Here is a 20,726-nt window from a genome sequence, read left to right as displayed (position 1 = left end):
GATTTGAGGTCTCATTCATGTTTGTAGCACGAATTGTGTTTTTTGAAAACCCCCTAAACCTAAGTATGCACAATATTAATAGTGAAGCTTGTCTTAAAAAGCTACACAAAGCATACAAGCTCAGTGCATATGCTGTATCAAGTGTAAAACAGATGATAGTGAACATGTATTCATACCACAGTTAGATAGAATTAATTTAAGCAAAATCACACTGTTGGCACACTGCTTGTCCAATCAAATTAGAGGCCTGGAACTAACTGTCGTATAATTGAGATTATGAACCATGGAGAGAAAATACTATGCTGCCAGCTAAAAACTCTGATGATAATCAAAACAAAAATACAAAAATGGGAAGTAATCATATATGGCATTTTCAGGACAAATAAGCGCTCTTAGTTTGCATACAGGAAATTAAACTATTTACATTAAAAAAAACGCGGGGTCCATTTTTGTCATTTCAGACACACATTCCTTTGCAGAGCAACAGAACCCTACAGTGCTGCAGTAAATAGGATCTTTTAATATAAAAGATCCATTGGTCAGGTAAACAAGATAGCATTCGATAAATGGCTTAGAAACAAGAGATGGTGTGATAAATGGAATATCTGAGGAACACGAAAGATATGTCTGTCTGTCTGTCTGTCTCTTAGGAATGCTTTGTTTACAGAGCTTCCACATATTGATTGACATATCTGTTGGGCGGTGTGTCACGAATGCCTGTAACCTTGGCAGAGCTGAACGGGACTCCCACGATCTGCACAACACACGTATTTTAGCTAAAAGTGCAACAGTCATTGTAGTTCACTGAATGACTCATATTTTTTCACAGAAAGGAGGGATTGGCAAGGAAACTGAAGACAAGCCCTTCTGTTTTAAAGGTTGAGGTCTGAACATCTGACTTGGATGTTAGGAATTTAGACCTACAAAACATTCATTACAAGGTAGATGTTTGAGGAATGGTCAATAAAAGGTCAGCAAAAGGTCAAAACCCCATTAAGTCGACCAATAATCTGCCAGGAGTGTACGCCATATTTGTTGAGCAGAGTTCAATGTTGAAATGTTATTTCAAGGTCAAGGTAATTTATAAATACAAATCTGTGTCATCAAATATTATGCACAGTGGCCTTATATGAACTGCTTGTTCTAAGAATAGTTCACGCTTTGCCAATATCCCTAACAATTCTTCAAAAGCTCAGAAATACACTGAACACAAATTGAGCGTACTCTTGGACTTGCACCTCTAGAGTCCAAACCTAATATTTTTTCTTCATGTATAATAGGAACCCATGAGACTAACTTTTGAGAGTAAATAGTATTACCAGATCCCAATACATTTAGCAGAACATGATAAAAACAGACTCTGCAATAATATTCCACTCATAAAGTGCTAATCTTTGAAGTGTTCTATGTGAGAATTGGTTGAAAACTTTGATATTAATGTGTTTATTGTTTTGTAAAGCAAAATAATCCTTTTCCTTGGTCTTTCACATTTTAAAGGAAAGCTGAATCAACAGTATTTGTGGCATAATGTTATATATAACAAATGGGGCCAGTCCATAAACATTAAAATACACATTGTTTCAACAGTACAGCCACAAGATGTGCGTGAACACTGTATGTGATTTCAGTGTGATTAAATGCTTACTAACCTTATCTGTGTAAAGTTACTGTATAAACAATCTTATAACTTTGTTGCATGATGATGCAACACTGGTAAACCCAGTAAGTAATTTCATCAGACTAAAATCATGTTAACATGTATAATGATTACATCTTGTGGCTATGCTTTTAAAACGGTGTATTTTAACATTTATAGACTGGACCAGTTCACTTCTAATGTAAGTGCCTTACTGTAACCACGATTTTAACTTTTTTTTTAAATAAACGAGGGACAAGTAAAAAATTTTTTTACAAATGTTGTTGATTGAGCATAACATGAATTGAACCCGGAACATTCTTTTAATGCAATTGCAATAAAATCTGCAGAAGTGAAAAAAATAATCCTAAAAAGTCCATGCAAAACTCAGTTATTCAGCAACCCTGCTGGAGTGTTGTGTGTGGTTGCCAGGACGTTGCTATGCAGTTGCTAAGGTGTTCAAAGTAGTTTTAAGCATATTGCTATGCGCTGATATGGTGTTATGGGTGGTTGCTAGGCCATTGCTAGGGTGTACTCTTGTGTTTTCTTACTGACCCAAAAGCACACTTCCCCAAGTCTCTATGATATTCTGGTCTCTAGATAAGGCTTGGGTCCCTCCTTCAATGTAAATCTATGGAATTGTTTTGCCCATTTTATAGCCCACCAGTTGAAATCTGAAGTCCAATCACTTTGAAAAGTGCTAGCACACCTTTCTCAACAAGTCGGTTGATTTAAGGTATTATTTTTGTCTGTAGCACAAATGGTGCATGATGAGGTACATACCGAAGTTTGATACACAGGGATAAGGGGTTTCTTCAAATCCCTAGCCCTAAATATGAGCATTAGTGATGCTTGCATTCAAGCATCAGTAAAAAAAAAATAAAAATAAAATAAAAATAAAAAATAAAAAAATAAATAATTGTTTATCTGAAGTGCTTTTAAATTCAGATGGTAACCCCAACAAAACTCCAAGGGGAAGAGACAGAGAGAGAGAGAGTGAGAGAGAGAGAAAGAGAGAGAGAGGGAGAGAGAGGGAAAAAGCAAAAATCCAGACTGGACTACAGACTGAAAAATCAACATCTGACATGTCTGAGCACATAGTTCTTAGTGCCCTAGTGTGTGACCAGTTTCTAAATGTCTTCATAAGCACTTTGAAACACTAATGTTTGTGTTCCTGCATCTCTCTCAGAGACAAACAATATTATGTGTCAGTTGACCAGGTTCTCCTGGGAGGACAGGCAGAGGCAGCATGACTTCTCCACTCACGCAATGTTGTTTTGTCTTTCTTTTCATGCATATCTCAGGCTTTGTTCTTGTTATATGATAAAAGTAACTCTTCGTCCATTTATATGTGCAATGCATGGAAATTACCTTGATTAAATTATGCAAATCAATATTAAACAGTTGCCAACAGGTGAATCTGAGATTTTATTTTTGACAATTTTGTAATGATTACTAAACTTTCTCTTTTCCTGTTGTGTGTGATCACAAATTCAACCCAAAACAGTGAATTGTTTTTTTTAAGTCAACATGAAAAGGTGTTCACAACCCATTTTTACTTCAGTAATCTGACATATTTCCAAGTGAAACAGGATATTCATTAAAGAAACGTGGTTTTATTTACCGGAAATAATCTGGATCTGGGTTGAAAAGTGGCTGTTACAAACTGTAAACAGAATGGAGCCACGTGGTTGGAGGGGAGGGGTTGGTGATGTCATCCAAAAAGTAAAGTTGTATCGGAGGCGGAGCAAGTTAGGACATTTTGATAAAAGATTACCAAAACAAACATTTTTTTCTCTTTGGAATAACATGCACTGAAGAATCGTACACAATATAAGGGTCAATTTTGATTTCATTTTGACTTTAATGCATTGCACTGGAAAGTAACTGATCTGAGAGCACTGTAATATTCATCAAGTTCAGCATAAGTAAAGGTCATGTGTGACAGCGTCTGCAGATTGAGTGCAAGGAAGGCTGTACGTTAGCAATGAAATGTATTAAGATGTACAGTATGATTAAACCACAGCCTCACACTAGTTATTCGCTACTCCGCTCGCTAGAGATAAACCAAAACGGAGACTGAAATAGACCACAGGGGAGGAAGAACAATTTCTATCTATCAGTGCCCATCCTAAACCCGGCCCTCCAAGGGAGAACGAGAGCGAAGGGGAGCATTATCCTCTTTAGTCCAGATTAAAACGGTTTTGTGATTGACCCTGCTACTTTCTGGATTGTGTGATCATGATGTGGCAGATGCTTGTGTCAAATGATGCTGGATAGGGACATCAACCCCTTTCACCCTACAGAGAGACATACAGGACATGGGGACATTAACACTCTCACTTTACACAGACACAAAGATTAACAGCTTTTTATTGAAGCCACTTGGCTCAGCAATGAAGGACTGGTGCTGCTGTGGTGGCAAATTTAAGAAAACAAATATATCCTAACCTAAACCAGACAATGGCTGTTTTTCAGTGTGCGTTCTTATGTGTTCTGTTTTATTTTTATTTTATTTTATAATTGTATCCCCTTTTCTCCCCAATTTGGCATGCCCAATTCCCACTACTTACTATGTCCTCGTAGTGGCGCAGTTACTCACCTCAATCCGGGTGGTGGAGGACAAGTCTCAGTTGCCTTGGCTTCTGAGACAGTCAACCGTGCATCTTATCACGTGGCTCACTGTGCATGACACCGCGGAGACTCACAGCATGTGGAGGCTCATGCTATTCTCAACTTACCAAGCGCCCTATTGATAGTGAGAACCACTAATCACGACCAAAAGGAGGTTACCCCATGTGACTCTAACCTCCCTAGCAACCGGGCCAATTTGGTTGCTTAGGAGACCCGGCTGGAGTCACTCAGCACGCCCTGGATTCGAACTCGTGACTCCAGGGGTGGTAGTCAGTGTCAACGTTCTTATGTGTTCTTAAATTCTCGTGGATGTGTTCAACGTCATCATCCACTGCCGAAGTTCAATTCCAATGCTCAAGAACACAAGTACCGAGAATACATAAAATTACCCAGATGTACATTCTTGATGAGTCCGAATATCTATCTATCTATCTATCTATCTATCTATCCAGTTTCTGAAATCTTAAGAAAACAATTTTGCTCAAGACTTCATCTTGCAAAACAAGAGCCTGATTGCTCCTCCCACCTTTCCATCATCAGAGGGGAAAGTCAGAGGACCAGACAGGTAGCACAACATCAGTTTCGTCTGAACGGAAACTAAACATCAGACAGGCTCTCAAACGAATGGACGTAAATTAGATTTCCTAATAGATGCTTCTACCTTAGAAAGAGAGAGAGAGAGAGAGAGAGAGAGAGAGAGAGAGAGAGAGAGAGAGAGAGAGAGAGAGACGAGTTAAGAGTTAAGAAGGAGGATAGACAAATATTTGGAATATAGGGGGAGGCGGGAGAGGGAAAATATCTCTCTCTCTATCCGTCTTTCCTTCCGCGACACCTCCCTCCAGAAGTGCTCTCTATCTTTCCGACTCCTGAGGAAGCAGAACCGGGCGTCTGTCCGATAACGACCCGAGCATCTCTGGCATCCAACGCATTTAATAATTAGAGCATTATAGCCGCGCTGTAGTCGTCGTAAAAGTGGCATACTGGTAGATTTTGTACCACATCGTTGTTTTCTCGTAACATCGACTGACATTATGAAACTTTAAATAGTCTTTATGGCTATGTGAAAGGTTCCTGAGGCAATTATAAGTGCTTACTGAAACCTATACGAAACATTTTTGGTTCAAATCATTCGAAGTGAAAATTTCTTCTCATCACGAGCTTGGGGATCGTGCGATTTCAACGTCGGCGATGTTATTTTCCATTTTAATCGATACATGAGACCTGAGGTCAAGAATTTGCGTATTTGATGTGGATTGCCTCACTTTGAAGATAACTCAAACAGCTCAAACTTTTATCACATATGACACGGATTATTAAAGATGAGATGCTTATTTTGACTATTACATTGGAGTAAAGGGCAGAGCATCATCACCGCACCTTCAGGATGTTCAAGCGAGGTAAGATCAATATTTTTGATTTGCTAACTTTTTAATATAATTGTATTTTACACATACACATATTTTATTATATGTTCATGTGTTATGTAATTGCGTTTGTTGGTACAGCTCAAGCTGAAAGAAGGTTGTTTCTATTCATCGCGCGTGTGACTCTTTCACGCGCATTTCAGAAAGTCTTTATGATATTTTAGTCGGGCTTGTCTCTGGTCCCTCTGTCTCTTTAGGTTGTGGCGAGCTTTTAGTATGTGCGCCAGTGAAATACTCATTAACAGCACGTAATATTTTTCTTAAAAATAGACAAGCATTGCCGCACTGCAGCTGACAACTACTAGAGCTTACTTGATGGCCGTATTTTAACTAGTCCGATTAAAACAGTTGTATCCATTTAGTGATTCTCATCAGGCGGTGCATGGAAACAGCTGGCGCCCGTGGGACCATTGTTTGTGAACTCTTACACATGTTGTGTCTGACTCAGACAAAGAAATTATAGATGCATTTTGATCTGTTTAATTACAATCTCTAAACACTAAACATTTTTTTTTGTTTTACCTAAATGTGTTTCTAGCACACTGTATTTTGCTGTGTTACTTACATAGTTAAATGTTATGCGCAGTACCTACATGGTACATTGCATAAGAGATATGTTTTGGTAGTGCCTTGATTTCAAAACAATGTACGAAATAATTCAAGAAACATCCAGGTCATGAAAATTGATGGATGTCCACAAAGGGGAGCTGTTTTACCTAAACCAGGGAGTTAAACATGCACAATATTTTTAAGGACATTTTTGCTATTGTTTTAACTTTTGTCATATATCTTTAGAATAAGATGTGTGATTGCCAAGAGATAATATTGAAGACATGGTAATTCATAGCAATTTTTGGAGTGTAACACACACACACACACACACACACACACACACACACACACACACACACACACACACACACACACATGCTGGTGCAGCTATCATTATGAGGACTCTCCATAGATATAATGATTTTTATACTGTACAAACTATAGATTCTATCCCCTAACCCTAACCCTAACCCTACCCCTAAACCTAACCCTCACAAAAAACTTTCTGCATTTTTACATTTTCAATAAAACTTCATTTAGTTTGTTTTTTAAGCGATTTGAATGATGGGGACACTAGAAATGTCCTCATAAACCACATTAATAGCATAATACCCTTGTAATTACCAGTTTGTAAACTAAAAAAAATTCCCTGTAAACCACCCAAACCCGACCACACACACACATGTTGGTGCAGCTATTTTGTTTGTGTGTGTGTGTTCAATTTAAATGCCATTCATATCAGCAAGAACTACTTTTCATTTCCATATTGTTTTAGTCATTGGCTTTAATGTTTGTTTTTAATTCTGTTAAACATTTTTTTTATTGAAAATGGTAAAAAAAAAAAAAAAAATAAAAAAAAAATAAAATACCACATAGTAGCTATTACTCCTAACTGTATTAAAACAAGAGTTTTGGTGGGGAAAATGCATTATGAATACCAAAGTCACACAAAAGTCACCTCAAAGCAAAATGTGCTTAAAGATCAAGATTTTTTTAATCAGTGGCTTCCTAAAAACACGTTCAAGGAAGAAAAAAGAAAATACATCATCAATCTCTGAGTTTTAATGCAAACGTGTGAGAAGACAATATGGTGACTGAACATTGCAGATTACAATTGCTGGGTTTCCACCCAACTATTTTTATACGAATTTGAAATTTGCATTTAAAAACCTGAATAGAAACGCTTGATATGCGCATAAACTCTCAAAATTCACTTAAACTTTTATGAGCTAGGCAGAAGTGGATTTTCTTGAGTTTTGCGTGCGTCAAAATGCGCATTATGGTGATGGAAATTTTTGACCATTTGTACACGTGATTCCACTCTTTCTCACAACAATGCAATTCTTCGAATATAGCCCTTGACATCTGGAAGTGTTTAACCCATGGCTGGTCATTAAAGTGGGTCCTCACAATCGGCCAGTACAGTGAAACATTTGGAAGGAAACCCAGCCAATGATAGCCTTATAAAAAAAGTACTGTGGTGTTATGGCAATATCATGGTACTGAATGATTACCATATTCCTTTATCATGGTGTTTTGGTGCCTTGTAAAATTATTGTGTGGTTACTAAATTCTACAAATTTATTGTAGTCAAAAATATTAGGAGACATTTTTTTTTCCTTCATCATTGAGATCAAAGAGCTTGCAATTTTAGGAAAACATACTATAACTTTCAGAACTCAAAACCTAATTTCAGTTAGAAATTTCTCCTTTTGTTAACAGCTGCACACTTTAATTTCTTACCATACTCCAAGGTACTTCATAGAATACCTTGGTATTACCATGGTACATGTCCAAAAATCATGGTATTACCATGACACCAAGTCTAAAACACAATGGCCTTTTTTTGAGCAACAAGAGCCTAAATGTATGCTTGGTAGGCCAAAAACTCCTTGTTTGTAGTTCTGGATGTGGAGCACCAGGAGATCATTGACTGCTTGGTGTAAAGGGCCTGTTTCTTTTTCTGCCCACCTCTGTGAAACCATCTCTTAACCTCAGATTGCTCCAGGTCCTCTACAATATACAGCTTCTATTTCCATTATCCCTCCACCTGTGCAAGAGCCTCAGAAACAGTTGAGGCAGCTCAGATTAAATAAAGGGTTGAAAAAAAAAAAAGAATCTATTGGCTGTTGTGCAGACAGGAAACAGAAGCCTACTTACCATACAAAGTGCAGTGGCTGGGCAGTGAGCCGGTGCAGCTCGTTGGCCCATTTTAATAGCTTGTTCAGTTGAAAGCTTGTTTAGTCAGAGATCTCTACTGCCAGGCATTTGGAGAATGACACAGAGCCACATACACCCCCACCTGTGGCAGAGAAAATCTCCCGTGCTTGCCAGATTGCAAACCTACTCTTAATGATGATTCAGTGTCAGTGTGTGTGAATATTACCCTTCTTGCTCTATAATTTCTAAGCATTTATGTTTGTAGGTGTCTGTGGCTGGACTCTGGAGGCATGTGTACTGCTTGTGGCCAACTGTTAGTGTGTGTGGAATGCACTAAAATAGTCCCGTAAGTGACTGTTCAATTTGTAAGAGATTAAAAAGCTCTTAATTAATTGTGCAACATGTCTTAAAAAGATTATGTACAGCCGATTCCCTTCATATGTGGAAAACAGCCAATGGACCATGCCTGCCTTTTGGAGCCTTGAAACTTAATACTTTTACTCAGTGATATGATATAAACTTATTAAGTTATGATTTTAGCACTAATTATAAGTCGTCAACTTATAAAAGTACCATTAAGGCCTGTTTTACCTTCTCGCATATACTGCATGCTTTCATTTCAGTGCCCATATTAAAAGTTTACAGCATTCACGTTGCGCATACTGTATAAGCAGTGTGTACAAGTAAAGTTTTGGCAAAAAATAAGATAAAAATATACTTTAAACGTATTTATTAAAGACAATTTTTGCAGGATAGGCCTTTATAAAGCTACATAAAATAGTGTTAACTACTCACCCATTGTTTGAAAAATGACATCAGTCGGGTGTAAATTACAAATGTAGTGACAAGTCTTAAAATAAAAAAGTGTACCCCTGAAGTGTAGCTAGAAACGACTTAAATTGTCTGTATTCAGTCAGATTGAGTAAACAGAAAGTCACTTTAAAGGAATATTCTGGGTTCAATTCACGTTAAGCTCATTCGACAGCACTTGTGGAATAATGTTGATTACCACAAAAAATAATTTCGATTTATCCCTTCTTTTCTTTAAAGTCTTTAATCTGTTAAAATAAAATAAGGTTTTGAAAGTGTAACCACAAGATATAAACAATATGCGTGTTAATGTGATTTTAGTGTGATAAAATCGCTTACTAACCTTTTCTGTGTAAAGTTATATCCAATTTTACAATTCCGTTGCCATGAAGACATAACGCTATAAACCATAAAACCCTGAAACGACCAAATAATACACAAGTATAATAGAATTTATGTAAGTGCTTTTATAAAATTACAAGCTTCACATTTCTGCCTTTTAATCCCTCCTAAAAGTGGCCCCATTCACTTCTATTATAAGTACCTCACTGTAATCTTCATTTTTGCATTATTAATTTTTTTTAAGAAAATGAGGGATGAGTCGAAATTATTTATTTTTGTGGTTATGCCACAAATGCTGTCTATTGAGCTTAATTTAAATTGAACCAGGAATATTCCTTTAAAGTGACTATCTATTTACTAAATCTGACTGAATCCAGACAATTTGAGTAGTTTGTAGCTACTTCGGGGTATGGGTTCCATGCAGATTAATTACCATTTTGAAGTAAATGTGATCTTCCTCTTCAAGTAAATTAGATGCCATGGCAATCAAGTTTGTAATAATTCTCAATGGCCCACTTCCGATTATCATTTTATAATTTGTGGCCATTATTAAAGGAAATACTCAGTGTAGTAACTCAGAAGTCACTTTATTATCTTTATAGAGTCAGAGATCTATTATGCAGATGCAGGATGTGTAAAACCGGCATAATTGCACAATTACTGAGCAGTATGTGGAAAAACCATGACCCTTTTGCTAGCATTATACAGTGACTCATACACTAGAACTAATATGTTGTTTGGAAAAGGGCACAGTCATGAACCAATTTGAATACGACACTTTTTTTAATATATTCATAGCTCTTCACCTCATTGCGGATAATTACCACAAGGTCTACTCATATTTAGCATTTATGCAATCATAAAAATTGACCCACCCAAGTCTGACCCCTTTACTGTGTCATACAGATTATGAACCCAAACTCTTGGCAAACATTTGGTCCTCTCTCTCTCTTTGGAGTGTTAATTAAATCTGAAGGGTTGGAAGGTGCAGTCATTAGCTGATGATAATTAGCAGTCAATGAGAGAAAAAGCTAACAATAATCTTTCGACAGAGGTCTGCCATGTCGCAGCCTATTGAGAGATTAATGATGTATTAACAGGCGAAGAGGGAAACCGTGCAGCGAAAGGTCATCTGTGACATGAGTTCCCTTTGGAAACTTTGGACCTGCAACTCTGTACATATCGTATAAGTCATTCCTACAATTCGGTGACATTCCGGCTTTGAAACGTTTGAAAAATAAAACATTCTTTTACAAATATCTTCATGTTTCATCATTACAGGGACATGTTAAAGATTGTATTAGTCATACTGATCAAGTTAATGACAAAAAATGTCAGATGTACATCCAGTTAAATGGGCATGGTCAGGTTGGAAAATAACAGGGTAGAAATTCAGTGGATAAATGAGCCACTACATGGTTTGTGATTGATATCTAGCAAACATATTTGTAAACTAATCCTGATGATTTTATTTTTGTTAGCATAAATACTGTATATTGAAATTTTAAAATTACATACATTTCCCACATATCTTCTCATAACAGGGGCATATATGACTAACATAACAAAATAAAGGCAAACATGAATAAAACAAAAGAGTTACAAACTTCAAATAACTCAAAATAATTTAGCAGAATGGCTGATATCACAGTGTGTGTGATGTAATTTCATAACATACAGGCTGTGTCTCGTTTCGAAGGCTGCATGCTAGGTAGGACACGTCCTATGAAGGCTGCAGCATACCGAGCGTCCTCCTTTAAACAAGTCTCGTTTAAAGAGGTGGCCTTCGTAGGACGAACTGAAACGTAACGTATCATGGTTGCTACGACAGCACGCCACTCTTTAACAAGCGTGAGTGCTTTGAGTGACAAGGGAACAAAGTCCCTTTAGAAGGGAATGTGTGAGGTACATTTTAGGAGAGTTATAATGATGTAAAGAGAAAAGAAAACAGATTTTACAGGTGTACTTTTAGTCTAATACTTTATTTTAATTATATATTAATATAATAAAACATATTATATACTCTGCACCCATCTACTGAGGTACTTCAACTTGGGAATTAACATTATTTGCGTTTGAACATAATATTTACGGGCAAATTCGAGTTATTTCTTTAGACATTTCCATAGAAGCAAAGAATTGTGGGTTGTGTCCACGAAGGATACACCTCATGCATCCTCCAAATTCCCGTGAAAGAAGGTCGCATTCGAAGTGTCCTACTCTTCTGAAACGAGACAGCCTTGATGACGTATGCGGCCGACAAATGCGACCTCCGGAGGACGCAGCCTTCCAAACGAGACACAGCCACAGTATATCTTCAACAGGGTTGACAATAAATCAAGGGACACACAAAAAACCTCCACTATCAGTGTTAAAATTACACATTTACTACAAATGAATACATTTTTAGTGAGAGAATTTAAAACTAAACTCTTAATTGTATGGGGAAAAAATAGAAATCCAATGATTTAGCGCTTATTTTTGTCAAAGATGTTTGATGTGCAGTTTTGGTGATATGAGGAAATGACAGTGCAATAGCTATAAACTAATACTGATGATTTTATTATCTCACCGATATCTCGCCGATATCTCACACAACTCATGCAAATGTTGTGTGTGTTTCAGGCCCATTTCTCGATTTGTGAAACATTCTCAGCAGTTTGGGTGTGTGACGCTAAAATACGGGACAAATGGCATCGCTTATGAATTTCATACGGAACAAAAAATTTTCCCTCAATTACGGGACGATTCCTTATTTTACGGGGCGTTTGGCAACATATATTTTGCTAATTAATTGTACCTCATACTACTTCAGCATGAGGGTGACTCTCCACTTACTTTTGTGATTTCTCTCAGTCGATAATGGTGGTGACAGTGGTTATCGGGGTGGGGAATGGTAGAATTCAAGTGATAATGCACCAATTACAACAAAAAATCACCAGTTTTACAAAACAGCATCTAAACTAACACAACAGTAGATTATGGACTTATGAAGCAGCGAAACAAGTGGGTGTACCGAGGGTATACACAAATATTGATCTTAGAAGTTGTCATATGCAGACAGCCCTGGGAAAAAAGTAAGCACACAGCGTATACGTGCGCATGGCCCTGACTACACCACTATTCTTGCATATGATTGCATTTTATTAACTTGATAGTGTGGCATAATGCTACCTAGTGTAAATAATACAAACTGGCCATCCATTGTTATGGATTTTGAAATGTTCTCTTAATGCTGCTGCCAAGTTTACAAAGACCAGTATTTACTCCTTTATTGTATTACTACCAGTGTCTACTAGAAAAGAGAATAAAATAAAATAATAAAAAAAAATAAGACTCAAACATACAGAGAAAATATTTAATTTCAAAAAAATATTTAATTTAATTTAATTTTAAAAGATCATTGTTTAGGGATGTAGGCAGGTATTACAAACAAATTTTGCACACTTTTGTTTTAAAGTTTGTCTATTTATGACCCAAAAATAATAGTCAATTTATGTTCTTTACACATGGGCCTTTAACAATTTATCCAGAAAAGATTAGTTTCCACTGACAAGAAATTTGCCTGTGCTCACTGAGCACAAAATTGCTACATGACTCTGCACAATTACAGCCAATCAGAACATATTTGATGTTTAATATACAGTTACATGGAGCGCAATTTTGGAAAAATTTTATTTTATGGTGGGCGGGGCTACCCAGCATGACGCAATAGATAAGAAGCCAAACAAACCACAAAATGTCATGTGTCGCTCATCACTTATTGTGGCTGTTATGGGGCGAAAACTCAGATTTACATGGCTTTTAGTATGTACTTGTCACTTCATTGAGTCGCCTAAGGACACAGTGTAATGGTCAAAGACTTTTAATACCTAACGAACATCACTGGACCACTTTAGTCCCTTTCAAGTCTTCTCACTTGCTCTTAATGAAGGTTAGTTAAAATACAGAATGTGCTCGTTTGAACTGCCACATCTGAAGTGAATACGTTGTCCACAAGACTCTTAAATGATTTACTACATTCAGAAAATATTAGGGCCTCTCCTTGATCCTGACAGTTTAAAAATTAAGCTTTCATTATCACAGACTGTTAAAAGACAGAACAAGGACATGAGGTGTGTTTTATTTTTTCCATTTCTCCCCAAAAACTACACACCTTCAACATTAAGAGCATTTGACATGTACCGTCCAGATCTCTGATTCAACATGGCAGCCTTCACTTTCCTTGAGACATGACATAAAGACGTGTTCAAACACATCTAAGACTCTCGACAAAATGAGCTCAAAATCACAGTGCAGGAAATAATACGAAAGGACGTTCTTTGCGCTCATGTCAGCGGTCGCTGTGAGGGTTGGGTATGTTTTATTTTGGGAGACAGGAAGAAGAAGGGACTGTCCCCTTGAATGGCTTCTTTTCCTATTTGTCCTCACATATCTTGTCAGGCCTTTGCCAATGCAACCTGACATAGTTAATGCAGCGGTCTGCAATCAGGTAGCTAGCCAAGGTAAAACACAGAGAGATACCTTCTTGTTTTCAACCCATACTTATATTTATATAGTATACAAACACACACACACACACACACACACACACACACACACACACACACACACACACACACACATGCTTCCCTTAAAATAGTCAGGTGGAACTAAACCTGTTAGCGGTCCCCATCCATCATAGAGTGCCGTGAATGGAAACCGCACACAGATAAGCACAATATATAAGCTGATAGAACTGTTATCTCTACATGTGAATAAAGTAACTCTCTCTCTTTTACACACACAAACATGAAGGGTCTGCTTACCACCAAAAACCTCTTTCTGATTCACTTGTCACAGTAGGACCACCAAACTCAACTCTGATACTGGAGCCGACTGACAATCTGTCCTTTTTGAATACATACTATTTTTAGGAGCCATACACACATACATTGTGCATCTATAATGTATGCATTAATAGGATTTGTTGTGAAGGAAGTCAGATTGCACTTTTAACGCCATGCCTTTAAATTGAAGGAGGTAATCTGTGTCCTGTTTAGTCTTTTCCGAAAACCATATTTTTAGTGCCACATACAGTAGATGTAGACTGAACTGGCAAGTGGCACCAAGATATTATAAGTAATAGGGAGGGGTCCACACCAGGCATTTTTCAAGCAGGTAAAACATTGTTTGTTTTGCTTTTTTGTATTTTTCCCTTTTTCAAACTCATTAAAAAGATTTGTCCTTGGAAATGGTAAATAAATCCTTGCTGCCCTTACACAGTCAGGCTATAATGTGTCTAGCTTCAGGTGGTAACTAGAGGTCTTAAATTTATTTAGTAACCAAGATAAAAGGTTTCTTGCAGTTACAGTAATATTTTAGAAAGTGCATTTTAAAGCTGCAATATATAAGATTCTTTTTTTTATTAGAAATTTATAAAATACCATTACTAAGAGAGTACATAAAAAAATCCATGTTCAAAACCTTGTCCTTGCATTACCCTGATTCACTACGGTAAGCCTATGATTTACATGTTGAGTTTTCACGTCGGATTTGGTGCGAAATTGCAGGCTTATTTAATTTGTCCTTGTGTGTTTACGTCATGTTCGTAAGCACAGAAAAGAAGGGTCGACTGCTGTGTTGCATGTGTGTTGGCAGGGGAAGCTGCAGAAGTCTCCAGATGTTTAACTGTTAACCTTTGGCCAAGTTGTTTACTTGCAATGATGCTTGGATATGTTTTCTAGTAGGGTTGTTCAAGCTTATATTGGTAGTCGTGCTTTAATGAATCGAACATTACTCTGAGAATATTGTGTTTACCTATCGTGAGGTGTTTAATTGGCTTCGTTTTCCGGTGAAGTTACTGTAACATATTTACTAATATTCATGACTTCTGAATATTTTATAACATTGATGTAGTTTCGGTATTCCCTAAGTGTGTGTGTCACTGTTTAAAAATGTATTTTACCCAAGTTGCAGAAATGCACAAGGTGTTGTATCAATGTAAGAACTGTTGATTTAACGCATTACTTTAGTGTAATTAATTTGATGAAAAATAAAGTGTAAAAAAAATACTGCAATTAATCATATACGTCCTGTACGTAAATTCTTTAAATAAGGAGTGTACCTGCTATTAGAGCAATTCAAGCTTGATGTACCACATTGATGCAGTAGGGGGCAGTCAGTGCTAAAAGCTGTTAAAAGTTTTCTTAAGTTGTATTTTTTGTTCAATTGTTTTTCGTTTCTGTTCATTGCTTTTATTTTGTTTCTTTGTTCTTATTTTATTACAGACTGTTTACTTGTCTTGAATAATTAATTGAGAACTCGAAATAGTACTTACGGTACAAATTGAACAAATTAGTTTTAGTATTTGATATAGTATTGAAATTGCTATCGAGAGTTGTTAAATTTCAATGCCAACTACTGAAATTTGGTATCATGACAACAGTGCTTACAAACATATTGTTCATTGTAGACCTTGCTATAAAAACATTAAGAAAAAGTACATCTCATTCCTAAGTGTGGGCACCCCTGTTTTAAGTGCTCCAAATTCACTTTAATTTCACTTTTGTATAATTCCAAATATGTTTCACTGCTACATGTTAAAATACAAATAGAAAAAATACACCCGAAGGCGCAGGGAGGAGATGTTAAAATGAGGAGCATGTTACACTGCTGTTGTGAATACAGCTACACACAGAAACTCTTCATGCAGATGTTACTAAAATAAAAGCTTAATGGTTTAGAACTCTTTGGTTTAACTAGTAGCAATTCCCTATGCATTACAGAAATATATTATTTTTGTTTAATAAATAATAATAATCAATAAAATATTATAACATTACAGTAACATAATATTCAAGATGACTAGGTAACAAAAAATTATGATGATGAATAGTGGGCTGAGACAGTATCACAAAGTGGACAAAAACAGGTACACAGTGGACAAGTACAATGTGAAAACATTTCTGTCTCTCTTTGTTTCACTGTTTTATTTATTTATTTATTTGTGGCTGGAGTGAAATTGGTTTGAGTTTGTTTCTTTTTAAGAGGACTCAGGTGTGAACCCTCAAAGTGTAGCCTAAGTCTTTTTATTGGCAGTAGAGCATGGGAAAACTTTACCAAATTTTGGTAAAGAGGAATCCTGTATTAGTATATCGCAGATCAAATCGCAATCGCAATATTTTTCAAATTAATCGCAATATGACTTTTTGTCCAAATTGTGCAGCCCTAGTCAGTTTTCACAATATACAGTATGTACAGTATATGATTTAACGTACTTAAAATGATCTGAATAATATTTATTATATATTTATTATTATTTAAATTATTATATTCTAAAATACCTTTTCTGGGAGGCCTTTCACAGTAAACATTGATATTCAATTAATTTGATTAATTAATCAGCACATCATTAATTAATTTGATAAAAATAAAAATAAAAAAAGAATCGATTCACAGCCCTAATCAATCCATTGTCCTATTAAAAAATGTTTTTTTTTTAAATGCAATTATAGGTAAGGTACTACAAGGTAGTTCCCCATGAATGTATACTCATCTTTATTTGTTTATAATGTACAGATTTCATAGCACAGTAATGTACATATTCATTTGTTAAGCATGAAACCATCTCTCAATTATAACTTTACTGCCAAAGAAACTAATAAAGAAACAGTTTATTATTGTAATTTTTATGTTGCATGGTTCTGCATGTTATTTTCAATTATTACGGTTTTGGCCATTGAGGCTGTAGATTATAATAAAAAAATTATTAATTGTCTTCCATTATACTCAATATTATAAATTTAATTTCTTAAATTTGGGATATACGTAGTACAATACAAACATTAATGTGTGGTTGATGAAAAAATTAAATATTCATATTATAAATATTTATCTTCCTCAAAGCAATCTCAGTTATAAATGTTTAAACGAATAACATAATATCAAAGTGAAAATAGCACTCTGGCTCTGCAGATGAATATTTCTGAGTTATCACAAGTGTAGTCCAGGGAACCTCAAACCATAAGTTTCATCCACCCAGAAGAGCAGTGCTGAAACACAACTTACTTAAAATATTTTTCCGCAAGTAATACATTTGTTTAGTTTTTAACCACAAATGTGAAAATACATAAAATGTAATTACTGTAGTGTATAATTTTGGTGAAGCCAATGTTGCTGTGTCAGTCATTGGCTCATTGTTTTGAGTGTCACAGAGCCACATTGTTCGCAAGTTGGGATAGGAGAAAGTATTTAAAAAATAAATAAAAATAAATAAATAAAAAATGACTTGTGTCACATTTAAAATGTTATATCATAGTTAAAAAAAAAAAAAAAAAAATTCTTTTCATTTCCAGATAAAAACTAGTGAAAAATACATGTTTATATTTTTCGTTTGGAGTTATAATTTTCTGTGAAATTTCATGCTGTCTTACACACCCATTTTAAACATGCCCATACGTGAACATTTGCCCAGACCTAAGGGCAAAATTTCATGAAATTTTAAGCATGCCAAGTGCTTCAAAAACACCCAAATATAGGATGAAAGGAATAATAAAAATTAATGTGTTGCCATGGCAACAGTATTTAAGATATCAAATATCCCTTTACAAATTTACATCAGCAGTGTCTTGACATTATTCTAAAGAATTTTGAAGCAATTCATGTAAACATAAGAGGGCTATTTCAAAGTCTGTTAAAAGTTCCATACTTCCTGCTGCCAATTGGTGGCGCTTTGACCGTGACCCATAATAGCCACATCAATGTGATCAGCCCAAATTACATACAGATGAATTTTCATTAAAATCATACAATGCACACAGAAGATATAAGGAACTTACTGTTTCACATTTTTAGCCATAAATGTATTGCTTTGCCATGGTGACACTGCTCAAAATATCAAAAATCCGTTAACAATTTAGCATCTACAATGTCTTGGCATGATGTTGCACAAATTTGGTGCCAGTCACATGAATATGTGTATTTAAAGGTTCAGAGCTCGTGATTTTAAGAAAATTCGACTTCCTGTTGGGTGGAGCTAATGACTATAATTATGAAAGTTGTCCGGCTTGGTGAGGACTATATATGTACCAAGTTTGGTGACTGTAGGTGAAAATGGGGGCACTACAGAGCCCCCCTGCCTTAATGCAAAGTGCAAAATTTCAAGAGTGTTCACGCATGTTAAGTACCCCAAAAGTACCGAAAACCTTGAAAAAAGAATAATAATTATCCTTAGAAGAACAATAGGGTCTCCGCACTTTCAGTGCTTGGTCCCTAAGAAATAAAATCTGCAAAAGGTCTTTTTGTGCTGAACCCACCCCTAAACGGCATGTTAAAACAAAAACAAAAAGACAGTTGCTTTACATGTCTGTGTCCTCCTATCTAAGTGGGTGTTTCTTGGCCAGAATAAGTTGCAAAGACCAGACTTCATGCCGATAGTCAAAGGTCTGGCTACACAAATCTATCAAGTTAAAAGATTTGGCAACAAGCTCCCATTGAATGTTTGTTGTTCAACATCTATTCCATTCATGTAGACACAACACTTTGGCTACTGTTTTTTTTTTTTTTTTTTTTTTTTAATATTTTACTGTATTAGTGATCACAGGTTGATTTCGTGTGTGTTTAGGGTATGAGCATTTCTGTGTGGGCAAAGAGAATTGTTGAGATTGATATTGAAACACCAATAATAGTCCATATGAAGGAGCTCTCATTCTCTAATTTTAACAGATTGAATCTTCCACGACCTGGGGCTGGATTCACAAAACTACCATTTTCGTCTTAATTTCTAACTTCAGAAAAAGGTTACGAATATTTTGTATTCCCGAAAAAACTTTTTAAGAAAGTTCTTATCTTTTTTCTTAAGACTGTTCTTAAGAAAAAACTTAAGAAGCATTCAAATTCTCAAATTTGTTTTCTTAAAAATCATCGTAAATAACATTTTAAAGTTAGGATAACCTCACAGTTGTCTTAAATTACAAGGTAAGATGTTTAATGAATTTACTGGGTTTATCATGTTGAGTCTGAAGTTGCAATGGGCTGTTTACGTAGAAATGTGATTTTAGACCAAAAAACATTTTTGACTGTTTTGTGTTTAATGATATTTTTATTTTCAGCTTTCAAACCATGTAAATGTTATCACCAAATTCAAACATTGTTGTTTTGAAGCTTCTTAATGTGGTGACCAATCATGCTTATTCAGACGGATGCACTGCATATAGCGCTCTCTCTCCATGATCTTTAGAGTTCATAGAAACATAATTATAACATTAGAAAGCTGAGACTTTCTTTTTCACCCCATCCACATCCCTATTGGAGTTGGGCACAGTGGAGACAGCCTCCACCACCCTTTCCCATTTAACCGCCTCTTAATTTATGACATGATATTATTATCAAGCTTCCCAAGGAGAACTTTTTCCTTGCAGTAATGTCCTCGACAAGAACATACAGCTCTTGTCTACTGAAGTTTTTGTTTTTGTTTTTGTTTCTTTTCTTTTCCTCCATGTCAAATTATGTTATCAAATGGTTAGCATCTCCAATGACGGGTAGTGTCCTTAAACTAACACATCTCATGCACTATACATTCAAAATAATTATCATGAGGTGCTTGCTACATTAAAAAAAAAGGTTCATAGATAAATTCATCATTACGATTTACCAGTGTTGAAGTATTGAATTTGTTGTAGGCTATTAGACAAGGCAAGCCCATGAGCAGGCTGATCAGACAATGTCAAAGCCTGTCTTTTTATTCTTAAGAAAAAAATTAAGAAGTTCTTAAGAAAATATTTGAGAACTTCTTAAGAATTTTTCAAGAATTGCACTTTTGAACATTCTTACGAACTTCTTAGAATTTATCCTATAATTTTTTTCTTAAGAACATTTACGTGAATCCGACCCCTGATGTTTATAAATGGGACGTGGTGAGCGAGAGATAGTGGAGAGTTCTGCCTTCTCTGTAGATAAAGATGTGAAGCTTTAACTTAGATAGCAAGATCAATGGAGAGCTTGTGTGTATGTGTGTGTAAGTCTACACAAGCGTGTGTACGCGCTTTTTCTGTGTACGTGAATTATTGCGTAACACTGTTACACCGTAAGGGAAAGCATGGCAGAGGCTGCTGGGAAAGTCTTGGGGATGACTGGTGCAAATGTCAGACCAGAAACATGCAATTCTGCTCCAGATAGATGTAACATGC

At 35.9% G+C, this 20,726-nt stretch overlaps 1 protein-coding gene across 1 annotated transcript in view; it reads left to right on the top strand.

Annotated features, from left to right (window-relative positions):
- The first annotated feature begins 5,150 nt into the window (after positions 1 to 5,150).
- The window catches only part of LOC127432412 (reticulon-4 receptor-like 1), a 150,555-nt gene continuing 134,979 nt past the window's right edge, over positions 5,151 to 20,726 (top strand). The window contains exon 1 of the mRNA XM_051683461.1: positions 5,151 to 5,667. Coding sequence (XP_051539421.1) covers positions 5,655 to 5,667 — 13 coding nt within the window. The 5' untranslated portion in view covers positions 5,151 to 5,654. The remainder of the gene's footprint in view (positions 5,668 to 20,726) is intronic.

Source organism: Myxocyprinus asiaticus, chromosome 42 (genome assembly GCF_019703515.2).
Source record: "Myxocyprinus asiaticus isolate MX2 ecotype Aquarium Trade chromosome 42, UBuf_Myxa_2, whole genome shotgun sequence".
Classification (NCBI taxonomy): Eukaryota; Metazoa; Chordata; class Actinopteri; order Cypriniformes; family Catostomidae; genus Myxocyprinus; species Myxocyprinus asiaticus.
This window is presented reverse-complemented; position numbering and strand designations above follow the sequence as displayed.